The 19,558-nt window shown below is 38.0% G+C and overlaps 2 protein-coding genes and 1 pseudogene across 2 annotated transcripts; 2 read left to right on the top strand and 1 right to left on the bottom strand.

Moving 5' to 3' along the window:
• The first annotated feature begins 2,958 nt into the window (after positions 1–2,958).
• Positions 2,959–3,891, top strand: LOC118829343 (olfactory receptor 4N5-like). The gene has a single exon (XM_036736360.1). It carries the CDS (start codon positions 2,959–2,961, stop codon positions 3,889–3,891), a length of 933 nt encoding a protein of 310 aa, XP_036592255.1.
• Positions 3,892–12,476: 8,585 nt separating this feature from the next.
• LOC118829747 lies at positions 12,477–15,531 on the bottom strand (annotated as a pseudogene).
• Positions 15,532–16,839: 1,308 nt separating this feature from the next.
• Positions 16,840–17,769, top strand: LOC118829314 (olfactory receptor 4N5-like). Its single transcript, XM_036736329.1, has one exon. The coding sequence runs from the start codon at positions 16,840–16,842 to the stop codon at positions 17,767–17,769; it is 930 nt and encodes a 309-aa protein (XP_036592224.1).
• The last annotated feature ends 1,789 nt before the right edge of the window (positions 17,770–19,558 follow it).

The raw sequence follows: 19,558 nt of genomic DNA on the forward strand, positions 1-19,558 counted from the left end.
AAGCTACAAATATGTCATGGAATAGAACATCATGAGTAGCACTTCTGTTTGTTAAAGGCTGTTTGGTACATATGTCAAGGCTATACCCAAAGTCTGATTGTTCCCATTATGACATGAGCTCTTTTTGTTTCGGTAACATTATTTTCTAAACCTAGAACAGAATACTATTTCCATTTATAAACCATCTATATGAAAGATTAACTATGAATTAGAGTAGTAACTAGGGTTATAGTCATGAGTTTAAACTGAGACATCTATTTCCATGGACCTAGTCTCTGACCATTTCCACCCCACTAGAAACTTGGATTCTATGCCAGGGTCTTCTGGTTCTGAAAGGTGACTTTTCACCTTAACTTGAGGTACCCAGCACTCCAAGATACTTGCAGATGCCCTTCTCACTATGGTTTTATGAAGGTTTTCTCCTTCCTCCTAGTTTCTCAATCCTCCTTCCAGAACCCATTTATATGTTTTTTTCCTCCACAAGAATGTAAGCTCCTTGATATCAGGGATTTTCTTGTTTGTTTGCTTGTGTGCTGTATCTTTAGTACTTAGATAAGTGTTTGGCACATAGTCCATGCTTAATAAGTGGTCTCTTTGTCTATCTGTCTTTCTCTCTCTGTCTCTCTCCCTGTCTTTCTCTCTCTCTGTCTCTCTCTGTCTCTGTGTCTCTCTGTCTCTCTCTCTCTCTCTGTCTCTCTCTCTCTCTGTCTTTCTATTTCTTTTGCTAACTGTTTTCCTGTTTTATGAAACTGAAAAATCTTAACACTTCGAGGGGAGAGTGGCAGAGGTTGTAGCCTTTACCTGAGTAAAATTAAGAATGGGAATGCAGGCAGAAACGTTTTGACTTTCCATTACTAATCTGCATATATTCATATACTGAATTGACCCTCGAAATCTCTCTATAAAGTAGGGTGTATGTGCATTTTACCGATCTCCATTTTATAGATGAAGAAATTAAGGCTGAGAGAGATTAAGCATTGGATAGGATATCTGAAAAGAAGGTAAAGGACAGAGCAGTACATCTTACATTTTATTGAGTCTGTAGACAATTTAGGTGGGAGTAGAGAGTCTTTGAGTTGAAGTGACTTGATCTAAGTCACATTACCTGGGTAGAAGTATGGTAATTGTAGTTAATTTTGGACTCATATCTTCTATGTACTCTGCCCATTATTATACATTGTTGTTAAAATAGAACCTAAGAAAATAGAATTTAGAGATAGAAGAGACCTTACAGGTCGATCAGTTTAATCACTTAATTTTACATATGCAGAAACTTCAGTCCAGAGATTAAGTGACTTGTCCAAGGCCATGAAAATACAACATAGAAGTGGAATCTGAACCTATATCCTCTCAGTCAGTAAAAAGTCTAGGCAGATGGTTAGGATCCAAGGAGACTAGACATACACATAAAAAAAATAAGGCAAAACAGGGAGTCAAGGATCCAAACACCAAATTTAGGAATCTGAGACTGAGAAGAGAATCAGGATGTAGGCATGCTGTATGAGCAGTAGACAAAAGGCACTGATAAGCAATTGATCTTAATAACTGGAGTAAAATTTAGTATTTATCAGGAAAGTTTTGCTCTGCAGGTGCCAGTGATAAAGTGTGGACTTCCCAAAGTCCAAGTTTAAGAAAGGTGAGGAAATACAGCTCATGAAAAGAGAATGATGTACATAGGAAAGGGAGGATTCTGACAAGATAGTGGTGGTGGTTACTCCAATCACTGAGTCTCGGAGTTTGAAGGTGACTTGTAAGTCATCAATTCTGTTTGGCATCTGATGAGAAAAGTGTTCTACTACATCTCTAAAAAGTGGATATCCAGCTATTGTTACAAGACTTCTAGTGAAAGAATACATTGACTTCTGAGAAAATAAGGCAAAACAAAATATTACAACAAAAACAAAAAAAACTATTCCACTGTTGGACAATTCTAATTTTTAGGTGCAGCTAGGGGGTGCAGTGGATAGTGTTCAATTTGGAGTCAGGAGGATGCCTGTCAAAATCCTACCTCAAACACTTACTACCTGTGTGACCCTAAGCAAGTCACTTAAATATTCTTTTTGCTTGTTTCTTTATGTATAAAATGGGGATAAGAACAAAACCTGTCTCCCTGTGTTGTTGTGAGGATAAAATGAGATAAAACTTGTAAAGCATTTTGCAACCTCAAAAGCGCTATATAAATGCTAGGTATTGTTATTATTAAGATAACAAGAAAAACATAATAATTATATATAAAAATAATAAATTCTTCCTTTGATTGAAAATCCTTTGTTAAGCTTTTAAAGTACTTCTTACTATGGCCCACGCTTTCCTTTCTAGACTTCTTAGTTCTTATAGTTTCTCATGAGCTTTTCAAACCAGGGCTACTGGCCTCCTTGCTATTCTTCTCACTGGATTCTCCATCTCCCTACTCTGACCATTTCGATTCATCTCTCATGCCTAGAACTCTCTTCCTCTTAATTCTAGATTCTCTGGTTTTCTCTAAGTGTCAGCTAAGATCTCCCCTTCTGCAAGATGCCTCTCCTGATCCCTTCCAAGGCTAATGTCTTCTCTCTGCTGTTACCTCCAATTTATTAGTATATATTTTGTTTGTACATATTTGTTTACATGTTGTCTCCTCCATTAGACTGTAAGCTTCTTGAGAAGGACTGACTCTTAGCCTTCTTTATATCCCCTGTGCTTAGCAGAGTGGCTGGTACATGATAGATGACCAGTGCTTCCTGACTGCCTCTCTATAGCTTCAGACATTGCTTCTATTTCTGTCTTTTGAGAAACAAAGAACAGAGGAATTTACCAAAGTTGGGAACCATGGTGGTAAAACATGCTTTCTATATAATACATAGAATGTCAGTGTCATTAAAATACTATTTATTATTAGGGAAAAATTACAGTACGAGAGAAAATGTGTGAATTAACTATAATAGCTTTTCATCCTTCAGTATTCTGTAGGTTGGGTAGATGGAGTTGGAGAACAACACAGTGACTGAATTCATTCTTTTGGGTCTAACTCAATCTAAAGAGATACAGCTTTTGGTCTTTGTACTGATCTTCTCATTCTACATGATCATTCTTCCTGGAAATCTTCTGATTATCATCACCATCAGATCAGATCCTGCTCTCACAGCACCTCTGTATTTCTTCCTGGGCAACCTGGCTTTCTTGGATGCTTCTTATTCTTTCATTGTAGCCCCTAAGATGCTGGTAGATTTCTTGTATGAGAAGAAGACCATCTCTTATCAAGGATGCATCACACAGCTCTTCTTCTTGCATTTCCTTGGAATAGGTGAGATGTTCCTCCTTGTGGTGATGGCTTTTGACCGCTATATTGCAATCTGCCAACCCTTACGCTATGCAACCCTCATGAACCGCCAAGTCTGCTATGTGCTGTTGCTAGCCTTGTGGGTTGGGGGTTTTGCCCACTCCATTGTGCAGGTGGCTCTCATTGTCCGTCTGCCTTTCTGTGGCCCCAACCAGCTCGACAACTTCTTCTGTGATGTCCCACAGATCATCAAGCTGGCCTGCACTGACACCTTTGTGGTGGAACTCCTGATGGTATCAAACAGTGGACTGCTCACTCTGCTATGCTTCCTGGGTTTGCTGACATCCTATGCAGTCATCCTTTTTCGGGTTAGGGGATCTTCTTCTGAGGGGAAGAGCAAGGCTTTGTCCACTTGTACCACTCATGTTATCATTGTGTTTCTAATGTTTGGACCTGCCATCTTTATTTACACCCGCCCTTTTAGGTCCTTCCCAGCTGACAAAGTGGTTGCCCTTTTTCACACTGTCATCTTTCCCTTGCTGAATCCTGTGATTTATACCCTGAGAAACCAGGAAGTAAAGGCCTCAATGAGGAAGTTGGTGAATAGGCAGGTCATTTGTGGAGTAGAATGATGAATTGGGATCACTCAGGATATCTTCAGCTGGGATTCATTTACTAACCACTATGCCCTCTACTAATTTAGTGCAGAAAGTCTAACTATTCATGGGGAGAGCACAGGTTTGTAAAAACTGGAACATACTGGAGAATGCCGTATTCATGGCTTAACTTGCTAGAATATAAAACAAAGTTAGTGGGTACTAAGACTTGGGGTGGGGAAAGAGAGAGGAAATTGATCAATTTGCTTGATAAATATGACATGCGCTCAATTCTGTGTTTCGGGGAGGACTGGCACTTCTTAAGGAGACTTTTTAAACCCTAGCTAGGAGTTTGACCTTAGCCTTCCTATTAGAAGTTAACATGACATAGTGGTAAACTTGCTATCAAGGGAACCTGTGATCAAATCCATTTTTAATGGTTACTATCTACGTAACCATGGAAAAGCTATTTCCCTTTTGCGAACCTTAGTTTCCCTATCTGTAATACAAGGATAAAACCATTAGCATCTGCTGCATGAAGTTCTGAGGATCAAACGAGACAATGTATGCAAAGCAATTTGACAACTTAAAAACAACTGTGTGCCATTTGTCCTCCTTCTCTTTTTCCTCCTCCTCATCATTATTGTTATCCTCTTATTGCCATCAGATATGAGATGGTGCCAGCTAGTTGGTAACACAGGGATTAACTTCTTGCAACTGCAAATTTGGATAAGCTGAGAATATGATGATGTTATAAGAACACAAGTGTCATATGTTAAATCTGACTTATAATCAAGAGATGAATTATATATAAAAATAAATAAAATTAAACTCACTGTGGTTAGAGATCAGTGTCTTACATTAGATGGAGTAATATCTCTTGAATCACAAGATTCATATTAAAACTCCAGGCCTACTACTTGCAATCCATATAGTGACATAGGTCAAGTCAAGTCGTTGATTTGCAAACACTCCGTGTGTCAGGCTTTTCATCTGCAAAATCATGAGGTTAGTTTAGATGCAATGAGCATTTGTTAAGTTGCATGTAGCAAGGTTATTAATGTTTTATTTTTGCTATTTGTTTCTTTATACCAAAATTGCTTCTTCATAAAATCCCCTATTGAACTTTCATTTGTAACAAAGAAAAAACAACAAGCAAAACTGATGAACAGTCAACCAACTGATGAATCGATATTTATTAAGCACTGAATTTTACCTAGTTTGGTAGCTCTAATATTTTTTACTCTGAAATAAATTCAACTAGTGTTAAAAATTGAAAAAATATATAATAATATTTAACTCTAAAAAAGACTTGCATTTCTTTATCCTATTCTTTAAATCCATATTTCTGAGCAACTTTAACAGGCTTACATAGCTTATTCTGTCAGAATTGTTAGATTGTTATGATGAGTTGTATCCTACTTTCAGACTCACAGACTAAGGTACCTGAGTTTTAAATCAACCAATTCAATCATCTCATCTTATAGATATATTTTTAAAAGGCTTAGATAGAGTTTAAAGACTTACTCAGGGTTTCTCTTTTCTTCAGAACTGGTATCTTACACTCAGCCTTCATTTTTTTCTACTACTGTACAATGGCTCTCTAGCTTTTTTTAAAACAATAAACCTTTATTAATGCTTACATGCAAGGCACTAAGATAGGTGGGGAGGATACAAAAAAATGACAAACAACAAAAACACAGCACCTGCCGTAAGGACCTTACTTGTGTAGAAGCATTATATAAAATATAATGTGGTAAAAGAAGAGACATATGGATAAAATACTCTAAAAACATTTGAGGGGAGATGTCTCTTGCACCTGGGGAATCCTTCATAGGCGGAGGTGACTCTTGAACTAACTTAGTTACTTGGCCCCTTCATTTTCTTATTTAAAGATCATAATTATATAATAAGTCAGAAATATGTCACCTCTGCCAAAATTTGCCCAGTAAGTTTAAGGATGCTTTCTTCCTGCTTCGTTCTAACTACGGATTTATTTTTAACCCTAATCCTAATAGACTATTCTGTACTGCTCACAAAATCTCAATAATCTCAACATACTTTCCCACAGTCATGCTTGTATTTCCTGCTTTTAACTACCCATTACACTCAATGAGCTCATACTTAAACCAACAGTTAAAACAATTAAACACAGAACAATGAGATTTAATAGAATTAAGCTTTCTCCTTTCAAGTCCTTGAAGCTGATTGGACCTGAGATGGTGGGGAAAGGGCTTTGAATTGAAGAATTTGTCTTGTTTCAGAAAATTTTATTTTATACATAACTTTAGTTCAAGATAGCAATACACCAAAGGTATCAGATGATAGAAAGAGCATTTCTATTTTCTTATAAGTTTGTTTGTTTGTTTGTGTATTCATTTATTTATTTATTTACTTAGTTATTTAATATTTTCAGTTTTCAGCATTGATTTTCACAAAGTTTGAATTACAAATTTTCTCCCCAGTTCTACCCTCCCCCCACTCCAAGATGGCATATATTTTGATTGCCCCATTCCCCAGTCAGCCCTCCCTTCTGTCACCCCACTCCCCTCCCATCCCCTTTTCCCTTACTTTCTTGTAGGGCAAGATAGATTTCTATACCCCATTGCCTGTATATCTTATTTCCTAGTTGCATGCAAAAACTTTTTTTTTGATCATCTGCTTTTAAAACTTTGAGTTCCAAATTCTCTCCCCTCTTCCCTCCCCACCCACCCTTCCTAAGAAGGCAAGCAATTCAACATAGGCCACATGTATATCATTATGTAAAACCCTTCCACAATCCTCATGTTGTGAAAGACTAACTATATTTTGCTCCTTCCTATCCTAACCTCCCTTGTTCAATTTTCTCCCTTGACTCTGTACCTTTTTGAAAGTTTTTTCTTTTGATTACCTCCTCCCCTTATCTGCCCTCCCTTCTATAGTCCCCACTTTTTTATCTCCTTCCTCCTTCTTTCCTGTGGGGTAAGATACCCACTTGAGTGTGTATGTTATTCCCTCCACAGGTCAAATCCGATGAGAGCAAGATTCATTCATTCCCCCTCACCTTCCCCCTCTTCCCTTCCAACAGAACAAGAGCATTTGTATTTCAAAGTTTTCCAAAGTAGAAGTATCCAATGTTGGCCTGAGTAGTTAATTTCAGGATGTCACAACTATTGAAACCATTAAAATTAGATATTCATTTTTTATTTAACTTCAATTACTCCTATTGGAGTTGAAAACTCTTTCCTCTTGATTCATGAAAAAATAAAAACATACATAAATTAGTGAAGACTCAGCTTCCCCAGTACATGTCAAGGTAGATTCCTTCAAAACCCTTGGGCATGAACAGTTTTACTTTAAAAAAAATAAACAAATGAACAAAAATCCAGACTAGAGGGAGGAACCAAGGAACTAGTGTAGATTGAGAGGAGAAAAAAAGGATATGTAATTTGTGTATCTTGTGTTCAGTCATAATCAACTCCCCTGAAATTCTCACATGCTGTCCCATGAAATCCACATGTTAAAGATGAAGAAAATGAGGTCCGGTGAAATAAATCACTTACCTAAGTCCATATCTGTGGTGAGTAGCAGAGCTAGAACATAAAATAAAGACTAGAGACTCCATATCTAATGTTGTTTTTTCAGTCATTTTCAATCATGTCTGACTCTTTGTGATCTGTTTTGAGGTTTTCTTGGCAAGGACACAAGAGTTTGCCATTTTCTTCTCTAGCTGATTTTATAGAAGAAGAGATGGAAACAAAATAGGGTTAAATGACTTGCCCAGAGTCACACAGCTAGTAAGTGTCTGAAGCTGGATTTGAACTCAGGTCTTCCTAACTCCAGGTCCAACTCTCTATCCACTGCACCACCTAGACCCAAGTACTGTGCGATTTCCTTCTCTAGTGGACTAAGGGAAACAGAGGTTAAGTGACTTGCCAGAACAATACAGCTAGTGAGTGAATGAGGCTGGATTTGAACTCAGGTCTTCCTGACTCTAGGCCCATGCTCTATCCACTGAGCCTAGCTGCCTTCATATCTAATTCTTATTTCCAATTCACTATGCTACAGAAACCTTTACACTAAAAGTCATGTTGTTCCAATTTGTTGGGTTGAAGTCTGGCCTCTGACACATGCTAGATGTGTGACCCTAGGCCAAGTCATATATCTCCCAGGACTTTAGGCAATCCTCTGAGCCCAGAAGTTGCATAGAAGTTTCTGACCAGCATTAATTGAGGGAGTTTTTTCACCTGGGAATTTCCTGTATTAATGAAATCACAGGTTAAGCCCCTAATGCCATCTTAATCTCTTTCTTAGTGATTCAGAACACTTTCATGTGTGTTGTTTAAGATTTTTATCCACAACATGAATAAAAGTATAGGTGGCATGCTTACCAGATTTGTAGATGACAATGCTTTCGGAATCTTAAAGTAGTGGAATATAGTAAAGTTTCAAAGATGTTGAGAGTCTAGCTCTGTCTCTGACATACTCATTTTGTGACCTGGGGAAAGTCATTTAACTTCTCCATAATGCTAATTAATTCTCCAAGATCATATGTTGGAGAGAGGGTGCTAATCTTCATTGGTATGAAATCACAGGTTTGATGTCCTCACTCTTCCCTCAAAAAATATCCATAGCACAATTTTCATTTGCTTCACAAGGCTATAGTATGTCTCAAATGAGATAATGTATGTCAAAGGCTTTGGAAACTTTAAAAATGACCTTCAGGTGCATTTTTTTCCATATTTCCCCGGGCTGATTCTCAAAAAGCAAATGTAATGTGTCACAGGTAAGCTGTCTGGATTTCTACCTTAACGTGGTCCGCCTAACTATGCATTCCACTAGAATGATTTTTCAACTCAGTCACCTCTATGAAAGAATGAGGCATCAGGGAAATAATTTGGGGAAGAATGTTCCTACTGTGAATAAAAGTGAATAAAAGCAAGTCATCAAGCAAAAACTTCATTTCTGATCACCGTGGTCCTTGCAGCCCTTAAATCTATGATGTTACAGTCTTTGATTCTGATTTTTATTCTGAGCCTCAAACGCACATTTTTGGGTGCCTTTGGCCATCTGTAATTGAATGTCTATACTATCATTATTTCAAAGTTCAATTGATGGTTTTCATTCTGCCAACTTAGTGATAAAATTGATAATATTACATATACATATAAGATGTAAATGTTAATTATTAGTATTAATAACATTGAAAATTTTCTCTATATCTAACATTAGGCTAAGATTATCTGCCTAATCTGGACATTGGGTGAGTTTGGACTTTAACAGCCAAAGTTATTTTTTATGAACAGGACATGGTATATTCTCAGCTATTTAAATGGAAAATAATCACCTTAATAACTCCCTTCAGATGCAATTGGAAATAATTTGATGATTTCCAATGAACTGTTAAGTATATTGTCATATTTGACCATCACAGAAATTGAGTAAGGCAGATATCATTATCCATAATTTATAAATGAGGAATTTGAAACTCAGTGAGATGAAATGATTTGTCCAAGATTACATATTTATTTTTCTGTCTTTGTCTATCAACTTTTCTATGTGTATTCATCTCTCTTGAGAGTCTGTATGTATGTGTTTTACTTCTTCCCTGATTTCGTAATGGCACTGTTATGTCATGCTATTATAAATGATTATTTCCTAAACATATTTCAATATTTTTTAGTCTTCAAAGAATTTAGGGACTTAACTCACTGTCATTTCCAAGTTGAGTAAGTATGCTTGCCATGCCATTATTCCAGTGACTGATGAAATATTAAATGTAAATAAAGGCTGACCCAGTGGGATACCATGAGGCATGTCAATAACTACATATTCCTTACTAAGATCTGGCCTAGGTCTTTGTCTAATGGGCTCAAACTGCCATTCTAATAACTCCCATTGCAAATATTCTTCAGGGTTCAGTTATCCCTAGACACCCAAAGCACATTCTCTATCACGTCCCAAGTAAGTAGGGTGGATTTAGGAATCTAAGGGGAGGAACTAAAGGAAAACAAATATTTGAAAGCAAACTCATGGTTGATCAGCATGGGATCACTGCCATGTCTTTAAAGCAGAACTGATAATTTTATATGAAAAGACCAGGTGACTCAGAGAGGTAGGAAATTTCTGATTATTCATATGAAAATATAACTGGGGGATAGGAATAGTAAATAACCAAAATGATTGAATTGGAAAGGGCTGTATGAGGGGATATTTGCTGACTTAGGATGTATTAGAATGGAGGTCAGAGTTACTGCTGGAAAGATCTTATGAATGGCTAAGTCAGTGACTGCAAATAAGGTGTGGTTTTAGGGATCCCAACCAGATGTCTCTTCCTTTGTCAACTGTTTACCTCATATATCTTAACCAGGTACTTAGGATTTTTTTCTAGTGGTCAAAACCTTTCATCCTGCAATTATAGATAAGACATCAAATGTAAATAGTTTGGACAGAGGTAGCATGTGCCAATTCATATAGAAGAATACAACATTAACATAAGATACACAAGATTCAGTGTCTTTTCATAGGAAGAAGATGGTTAAAAACTGAAGATTACTGGAATTTCTGAGATGCAAATGGAGAGGAGAGGCACCAGGGGCAGGGAGAGGGAAACACAAAGAAATGAGACTTTGCATTTTAATCATTAGACTTATCAACTTATATGAGCCTCCTAACAGTCATGTCTAAAAAGGTACATATATTTTACAGACTCAATTTTACACGTGAGAAAAAAAAACCTGAGGCTCAGAGAGATTAAGAATGGGCTACCTTGGGAGTAAAGTATAATAGAGAAGAGTATTTCTTAAACTTTTTGAATCTGTAGACCATTTCACTGGGCAAAATTGTCTTTGATTCATCTACCACACTTTGCAAAGACTGGTAAACAAAAACAGGGGAAAAACTGATTGTCAAGTGAATGAGAAGACAGATAATACTTTTATTGCCATACCAAAGGGAAAAAGTGATTAAAAAAAGAATGGAGAAAAGTCAGAGAAAGTTGAGGAATGGACACGTCCTTTAGTGTGAAAAGGAAGTGAAATATGTAGAGATAATAGAAAGGAGGGAGTGATTGTACAGTAGGGTCGACAGATGGTGGTTGTAGGAAAAAAACCAGTACATCTGATATTTATATAGAGCTCAAATGTTTACAAAGCAATTTCCTCACAAGATCTTTGTATTTTGTTTTCCTCATTTTACATGTGAGAAAACTGGAGCTCAGAAAGATGGGACTTAGCCATGGTGACATAGCTATGCAGCATTTGAGTTCAGACTTGAACCCAAGTCTTCTGACTCCAACTCCAGGGTTTGTTCAACCACCACCCCACCACTACAACAGCAAAACAAGCAAACAACAACAAAAAGTGGTAGCAGAATTGGTGTCACCAGTAGTGGCAGCAGTTGACGTGTAGGTTTTCTTCTCTATGAACATAGTCACCACTTTTCTGCTTTGATTTTAACCACAGCAGAAGAGCAGCCTCTGTATGGCATGAAGACCTGGGGATAGTGGACTTGGAGTTTGTTCAACAACCCTTGGAACCAAATTATAGGGATCAGTTCTCTTTGATCTACAGGTTCTTACACACCTATCCCTGCCTATAACATATCCTTCTCCATAAAAATGTTAATAGTAATGTGGGAAGGGAGACAAGAATCGAGGCAAAGGGATCTTAGAGTGAAAGGAATGTAACTGAGTGGGCTCAAAACAGGAATAGAGGAGAGATGGCACATTCAGTTTCCAGGGACTGAGACTGTAGCTTTGCATCCTTAGAAGAAGTTTAGTTTCCACTAGGTCTCTGTCCTCTTCAGAGATGTTCTATTCAACATCACTCTCCTCACTTGTGAATTGGGCAGGTGGACCAGATGATCTCTGAAGGCTCTTCTTAGACTGACTTTCTCTAACTCTCAGATGTAGCAGGAGAGACACCAAACAAAAATCTATGCACCTTTTTGACCGTGTTTATGGGTGGAATTCCTCTCATGAAATAGCACTGTTGACAGCTGGTAACAAACGTCACTTCCTTTTGAACCATTTACTTAGTCAGAGAGAGTGAAACACATAAGTAATAGAGGTAATGAACAAGGACGAGATGAAATATAGTAAAAATTGTGCTCTCTCTCTAGCCAGGAGAACTATTTTGCTTTATAATTTAAATACTCATTAGTTATGTGACTAAGACCAGTCCCTTAGCTTCTTTTTTAAAATTTCAGTCTAATAAAAAATAAAAGAATATCTGTCTTACAGTTCTCAGATGTCATTTGTTATATAATCCCCTCCTAGTGCGAAAATACATTGTTTTTACAAATATGTATACATATATATATATATATGTGTATGTGTACATATATATGTGTGTGTATAATTATATATATATGTGTGTGTAAATTTCAAAAGCGAAAATAACTTGTGCCATTCTGAGTCCATATATGTGGAATGTTCGCTAAATGCAACATTAGCTCTTTAAAAAGGAAAAGCACAATGTTGTCTTATCTCCACCAAAAGAAGGAATAAAAATTTTCAGTTAACATGAAAATCATGTGTTGAATTCCTGCACAATCTTGCTTAATCTTCAGTTTAATTTACCCAGAATTCCTGTTCAGAGTCCTAATTTAGTCCTAATTTGTAGCTGACCACAGTGTCAGTATTATTTCTTGGCAGAATCACTTTTCCCCACATCAGGGTAGTACAGGTTCACACACATAACTATAGGAAATAAGATATAGTAAATTAGATTTCAAAATTTCAGTTCCAAATCTCCAAGTCGATATCAACATAATTATATAGGCAGTAATCTTCAAGGAGATGCAAAAAATACACAGAGACATAGATACACACACATATTCACTGGTTTTGGAGGTCATCTTGAAGGAACACAAACACACTGATTTGAGTTACCAGAATCAGCATGTCCAACTGCCAACAACCAAGTTAATAATATGATTCCTTGCCAAAATTCCCAGGAACAGAGGTCTGTTGTTCAGGCCACTGGTGCCATAGGTCCCGGGTAAATTTCTCCTACTCTCTATTTTTTTCTCTTTAAAAAGCACCTGTTTCTTCTCTTTAGCCAGCTCTCAAAAAACAGTAACCTCTGTGTCCAGTGTCCTCTACTCCCGCCATACAGAGTGCTGGTTATTTAAGGTACTCATTGCTAGGGAAATATTGATTAGAAATGAGAATGGCTATTAAGGTGGGTGCTCAATGCCAGGGACAGAGACCTCTTCCCCGACTTTAGATTTTTTCATGGTGAGATGCTGCTGCAGGGAAGTGGGAAGATATCAAAACCATGCAGTCAATAGGTTCTCTCAAAAAAATTGTACTGAAAACACTTCCCTTTCAACAGCCTTGCTCCACCTTCCCACCACAAATCTGTGTTGGTAAGCAAAATGGGCTCTTAGCACTCAGTTCAACCAAGTGCCCTTGAAGAGTTTGGCTTTTGTTTCCTTTGATTAATTCAGTGTATTTCATTGAGTCTTACTAGGTGCTAAGCCCCAGGCCCAAACCCCTATTAGGTACTAAACCTATGTGTGTGTGAAGCTCCCAGGGTACTAAGGGCAGATGCTAACTGAAGAGCCAATCATAGGAGCCTGGGTTCTGGTCATTCAGATGATGTTTGATATTGTCTGAAATGGTATAAGAAGAGAAGACAGAGGTATTTGCTCGGGGATCTCACTCTTGGTGGCACGCTGATAAGGAGACTTCAGGCAGCTGCAGCTAACAGCCCTCCAGCTTGTAACCTGGACGTTGAGACTTTGTTATACTCTGGTGACTATGTATTGGGATTTGAATCAGAGGAGGTCTGTCTGTTGATGTTTGTAATCTGTTTGTATTTGCTCCGAAATTCAGGGTGCTGGCTTTTTCCCCTGAAATATGTGAATGATATTTGTATACTGGATTAAAGTAAGATTGTAAACCCCTTAACGTTGCTTTTCTTAGTAAAGCAGATCAAATGAACTGGGATTGTGCAGTGCTTTGGCAGTGTGCTTGTTATTGGGCTTGTGTTGGTCTTCCACCCACACAACAGCTGCTACCCAGATTGTTGAAACAAAACCCTACCACAAATAATGTAGGATGGAATTTGAGGTCTGGGTCGCTAGCTCCCCTCCCTTTACCAAAAGGGCTTCTCTTTCTGGAAGCCCAAGAATTAGTCGTCGAGTGATCTGTCTTTTGCTGTCCCAACGTCCACAGAGAATCTCAGCCTCTGGAGTCTAGATAGGGGGAAGAAAAGGATGACCAAGTGCAGGAAAGATGTCTCCAACCCTGACTCATTATCTTAGATTCAGCCTTTTGAAAGCAGCAAACACTGGTGAGTTTTCTAAAAACCATCAAATCCTCCCACATTAATACAAAAGCTACAAGAGAGTCCTTTCCCCTTCTGCTCTGGTACCAGAGTAAATGAGTTGTTCATAGCACAGTGAAGCCAATGTTTGAACAGATTTTCAGCCTTAGCCAATTTAAGTCAACACAGCACCCTTTCCTAATGAACTTTCATCCTCTCAGTAGTTGCATCCATGGCCCTTCCACTCCCCTAGCATCCTTAGCAACTGGTGTGTATATGAGCCAATATGAGACCTTTTCTAGGCACAGATCTGCCCTGGGACCAGTGACCTGGAGAAGTAACAGGAATAAAGTCCCTTCTTCAATCCTGCAAGGACTGATTTTATTTCAAAGGGAAAAGACAAATTGGCAATGTAACTCGGCTGTGAGAACAGAGCCCAAAATTGATCATTTTCTTCCACTGGCTTGCTAGGGTAATGCTCAGTGTGAGCATCCTAACATGAGAGTAGAGTAGGGACAATGGGAAGGAACACAAACCTGTCCTCTCATCCCACCCTGCTCTCTGAGCCTCTGGAACTTCCATTTCCTCATCCATAAATCAGGTAGGATACATTGTAGAATCAGAGATGGAAGGGACCTTAAATGACACTTGTGTCCAACTCCCTCATTTTATTGTTGGGGTAACTGAGAGCCAGAGAAATTAAATGACTTTCCCAAAGACACATAGGTATGTGGCAAAGGCAGGAATTGAATTAAGGTACTACACTGTACCATGCTGCTTCCTAACTACCTCCTTAGGATCGTTAAGAGAAAGGTGCTTTGTCAACCTTAAAGGGCTATTTGAAAAGTCAGGTTGAGAGTGGCTTTGTTTTTTGTTTGTTTGTTTGTCTGTTTTGTCTAGACTTGATTTTATCCATTACACTTCCAACCCTTACTACTTGTGAGACTGGACAAATCATGTGCTCCTTAGACCTCAGTTTCTTCATCTGTAAAGTGCAGGATTGCATTAGTTATCTTCTGATATCTGTTCTAGCTCTAGGTCTAGGATTCCTAGGTGAGGGAACTTTACAGTGTGCAAACACTCTTCACAAATGCAGATCAACAACTCATCTTTAAGGCTTAAAGGCCTACAGGTAAGGGGTTAAGTGATTTAAAGAGGCAGACTTTGAAAAAAAAATCTTTTCACCATTGACTATGATTTCAGGGTTCCATTCCATCATTATTCACTATGTCTTGCTAGCCTCCAAATGTTTTTTATTATAATTATTTATTAAGGTTTCCCAACTAGTGTATTCTAGAATGTCAATGTTTCGTGAAGATTTTTCCAGGCACGCTTTTTAAATAGCTTTATCATTTGTCCACATTCCATTACCAATTTCAATCATTGAAGCTTTGGAGTCCTAATCCCTTTTCTCTACCTCCATGACCTAGAGCACTTTTAAAGTTACATATGTGCCATGGAATGGAACAACATGAGAATATAACTGCAATCTGTTAAAGGTGATTTGGAGCATATGTCATAAGGCATATCTAACACCAGACTGTCCCACCAATAATTTGGGCTCTTCAAGCTTAGGCTAAGTTATTGTCTAATTCCCAAACAGAGGCTTTATAGAAGCAACATTATTTCAAAATCCAAACATACTAGATGAAGTAGGAATGATTGATCAGAGCAGCATATATGGATGTGGTTGTCATTTTAAACAAAGACATGTTTATTTGCCTACTTCTATATTCTTCCTACGTTACCTGTCCATAAGATCAAAGCTAGTGAGTGCTGGACTTGAGTTTTCCAACTCTGAGTTCAGTGATTCCCCTATTATCCTATGTTCCATTTAAAAGATATTTTAAGAAAATTGGATTTAGAGATGGAAGAGACCTTCAAAATCAAGCAGTTCAACTACTTTATTTCACATATGAGGAAACCTCAGACAAGGGAGGTTAAGTGAATGCCCTCAAGTCACATTGATACCAAGTAGGAAAAGTTGAGTTTGAATCCACATCCTTTCATTCAGTAAATGTTTAGGTAGATGGTCAGGGTCCAAGGAGGATATGTAGTTACTGAAGGGTGCCTAAGATAAGAAGTAAAGGACCTAAGCATATAATTCAGGAACCCGCGGCTGAGAAGGACATCTGAATCTAGGTATGCCAACTGATCACTAGGCACAAGGCATCAGCAAAAACTAGAATTGAAAAAGGAAGGCAAATTTAGAATTAGCTGGGAGTTTTTACTCAGCAGGTACAAATGCTAGGACATGGGCATTCTAGAGTCCATGGATATGAACAAATCAGGGAATGGATTTCTTGGTTGGTAGATAAAGGGGTAACACACAGAGAGAAGGACAGATTCGGGAAAGGCATGTGATGGGTATGATCACAGAATCTCAGAATCTGAACGAGCCTTGGAGGCCATCAAGGCTGACTCGTATCTAATGAGGGACCTCCTCTACAACATTTCCAACAAGTGCTTGCACATCTTTTTAAACACTGAGTGAAAGCAAAATCATTATTTTCCAAGACAAACTACTGCATGTTTGATCAGTTAGGGAATTACTTTTTACTCTTTCTAAAGTCAATTCACTGATTGACCATTAAGAAATGAAAGACAGAGGGGTTTATAGGTTGGGAACCAGGGTGGTAACAGAGGCTTGCTGAATAATTCCAGTATGAGGGAAAGGGTCTGAAAAAACTGTAATTTTTTTTCATTCCACAATATTCCCCAGGTTGAGCAAATGGAACAGAACAGCACAGTGACTGAATTCACCCTTTTGGGTCTAACTAAATCTCCAGAAATTCAACTCTTAGTCTTTGTATTAATCTTCTCATTCTACATGATCATTTTTCCTGGGAATCTTCTCATTATCATCACCATCAGATCAGATCCTGCTCTCACAGCACCTCTATATTTCTTCCTGGGCAACCTGGCTTTCTTGGATGCTTCTTATTCTTTCGTTGTGGCCCCCAAGATGCTGGTAGATTTCTTGTATGAGAAGAAGACCATTTCTTATCAAGGATGCATCACACAGCTCTTCTTCCTGCACTTTCTTGGAGCAGGTGAGATGTTCCTCCTTGTGGTGATGGCTTTTGACCGCTATATTGCAATCTGCCAACCCTTACGCTATGCAACCCTCATGAACCGCCAAGTCTGCTATGTGCTGTTGCTAGCCTTGTGGGTTGGGGGTTTTGCCCACTCCATTGTGCAGGTGGCTCTCATTGTCCGTCTGCCTTTCTGTGGCCCCAACCAGCTCGACAACTTCTTCTGTGATGTCCCACAGATCATCAAGCTGGCCTGCACTGACACCTTTGTGGTGGAACTCCTGATGGTATCAAACAGTGGACTGCTCACTCTGCTATGCTTCCTGGGTTTGCTGACATCCTATGCAGTCATCCTTTTTCGGGTTAGGGGATCTTCTTCTGAGGGGAAGAGCAAGGCTTTGTCCACTTGTACCACTCATGTTATCATTGTGTTTCTAATGTTTGGACCTGCTATCTTTATTTACACCCGCCCTTTTAGGTCCTTCCCAGCTGACAAAGTGGTTGCCCTTTTTCACACTGTCATCTTTCCCTTGCTGAATCCTGTGATTTATACCCTGAGAAACCAGGAAGTAAAGGCCTCAATGAGGAAGTTGGTGAATAGGCAGGTCATTTGTGGAGTAGAATGATGAATTGGGATCACTCAGGATATCTTCAGCTGGGATTCCTTCCCTACCATTATGCCTCCTATTAATTTGGGGTAGAAAACCTAATCATACAGTGCAAGGACAGAGAATTATAAAAATCAGAGTGCACTATAAGGATGCCATGCTCATTGCATTCATAGAGCCAAAAACATGACTGTGTCTTGATAAAACAAAGAGTTAGTAGACATAAAGACTTGGGAAATGGGAAAAGAGTGCATTGTCCTTATCATTTTGTTCATGCTTTTGAGAGTATTGATTTTTTAAAAATTATTTATTATTTTATTTTCCCCCAATTACCCCAATTAAAAAAATTCTAATATTCATTTTTAAAGCTTTGAGTTCCACATTCTCTCCCTTCCTCCCTCCACCCCCCACCCCATATTGAGACCACAAGCAATTAGATATAGGTTATACATATGGAATCACGCAAAACATATTTCCATATTAGGTTTTGGAAAAAAATAAAGACAATTAGAAGTATACTTCAATCTGTATTCACTCATCATCAGTTCTTTGTCTGGGGATAGATGGCATTTTTCATCATAAGTTCTTCAGAGTTATCTTGGATCATTGTACTATGAGAACAGCTAAATAATTCACATCTAGTCATCTTAAAATATTATTTTGTACACAGTACATTTCACTTTGGATCAGCTCATGTAAATCTTTCCAGGTTTTTCTCAGCACATACCGCTCATCATTTCTTATATCAAAATAGTATTCCATCATGATCACATGTCACAATTTGACCAGCCATTCCCTGATGGGCATCCCCTCAGTTTCCAATTCTTTGCCATGAGAAAGAAGTTGCTATAGATATTTTCGTATATGTAAGTCCTTTTTTTGTTTTTTTTTTCTCTTTTGGGGTACAGACCAAGTAGTGGAATTGCTAGGTCCAAGGGTTTTATGTCCCTTTGGGCATAGTTCCAAATTGCTCTAAAGAAAGGTTGAAGCTGTTCATAACTCCACCAACAATGCATTGATGTTTCATTTTTCCCACATCTTCTCCAATATTTGTCATTTTTCTTTTCTGTCCTCTTAGTCAATGTGTTAGGTATGAGGTAGTACCTCAGAATTGTTTTAGTTTGCATTTCTGCAATTGATAGTGATTTAGAGCATTATTCTTTTTTAATATCTATATATATATATACATATAATTTATTTATTTTTAGTTTTCAGCATTCACTTCCACAAGATTTTGAGTTTTGAATTTTCTCTCCTACCTTCTCCTTCCCACCCCCCAAGATGGCATACAATCTGATATAGGTTTTACTTCTACGTTCATATTAAACATATTTTCACATTAGTCAGGTTGTAAAGAAGGATTAGAACTAATAGGAAGAACCACAAGAAGGAAAAAACAAAACAAAACAACAAAAAGGAGAGCAAATAGTATGCTTCCATCTGCATTCAGATTCCATAGTTCTTTCTCTCAATCTGAATAGCATTTTTCATTTTGAGTCTTTTGCAGTTGTCTTGGATCCTTGCATTGCTGAGAAGAGCTAAGTCTATCAAGATCAGTCATTGTACAATGTGACTGTTACTGTGTACAATGTTCTCCTAGTTCTGCTCACTTCATTCAGCATCAGTTCATATAAGTCTTTCCAGGTTTTTCTGAAGTTTGCCTGATCATCATTTTGTATAGCACAATAGTATTCCATTACATTCATGTTGTTCAGTCATTGCCTAATTAATGGACATCCCCTCAATTTCTAATTGTTTGCCACCACAAAAAGAGCTTCTGTAAATATGTTTGTGCACCTGAGTCCTT

The sequence above is a fragment of the Trichosurus vulpecula genome, chromosome 8, assembly GCF_011100635.1.
Source record: "Trichosurus vulpecula isolate mTriVul1 chromosome 8, mTriVul1.pri, whole genome shotgun sequence".
NCBI lineage: Eukaryota > Metazoa > Chordata > Mammalia > Diprotodontia > Phalangeridae > Trichosurus > Trichosurus vulpecula.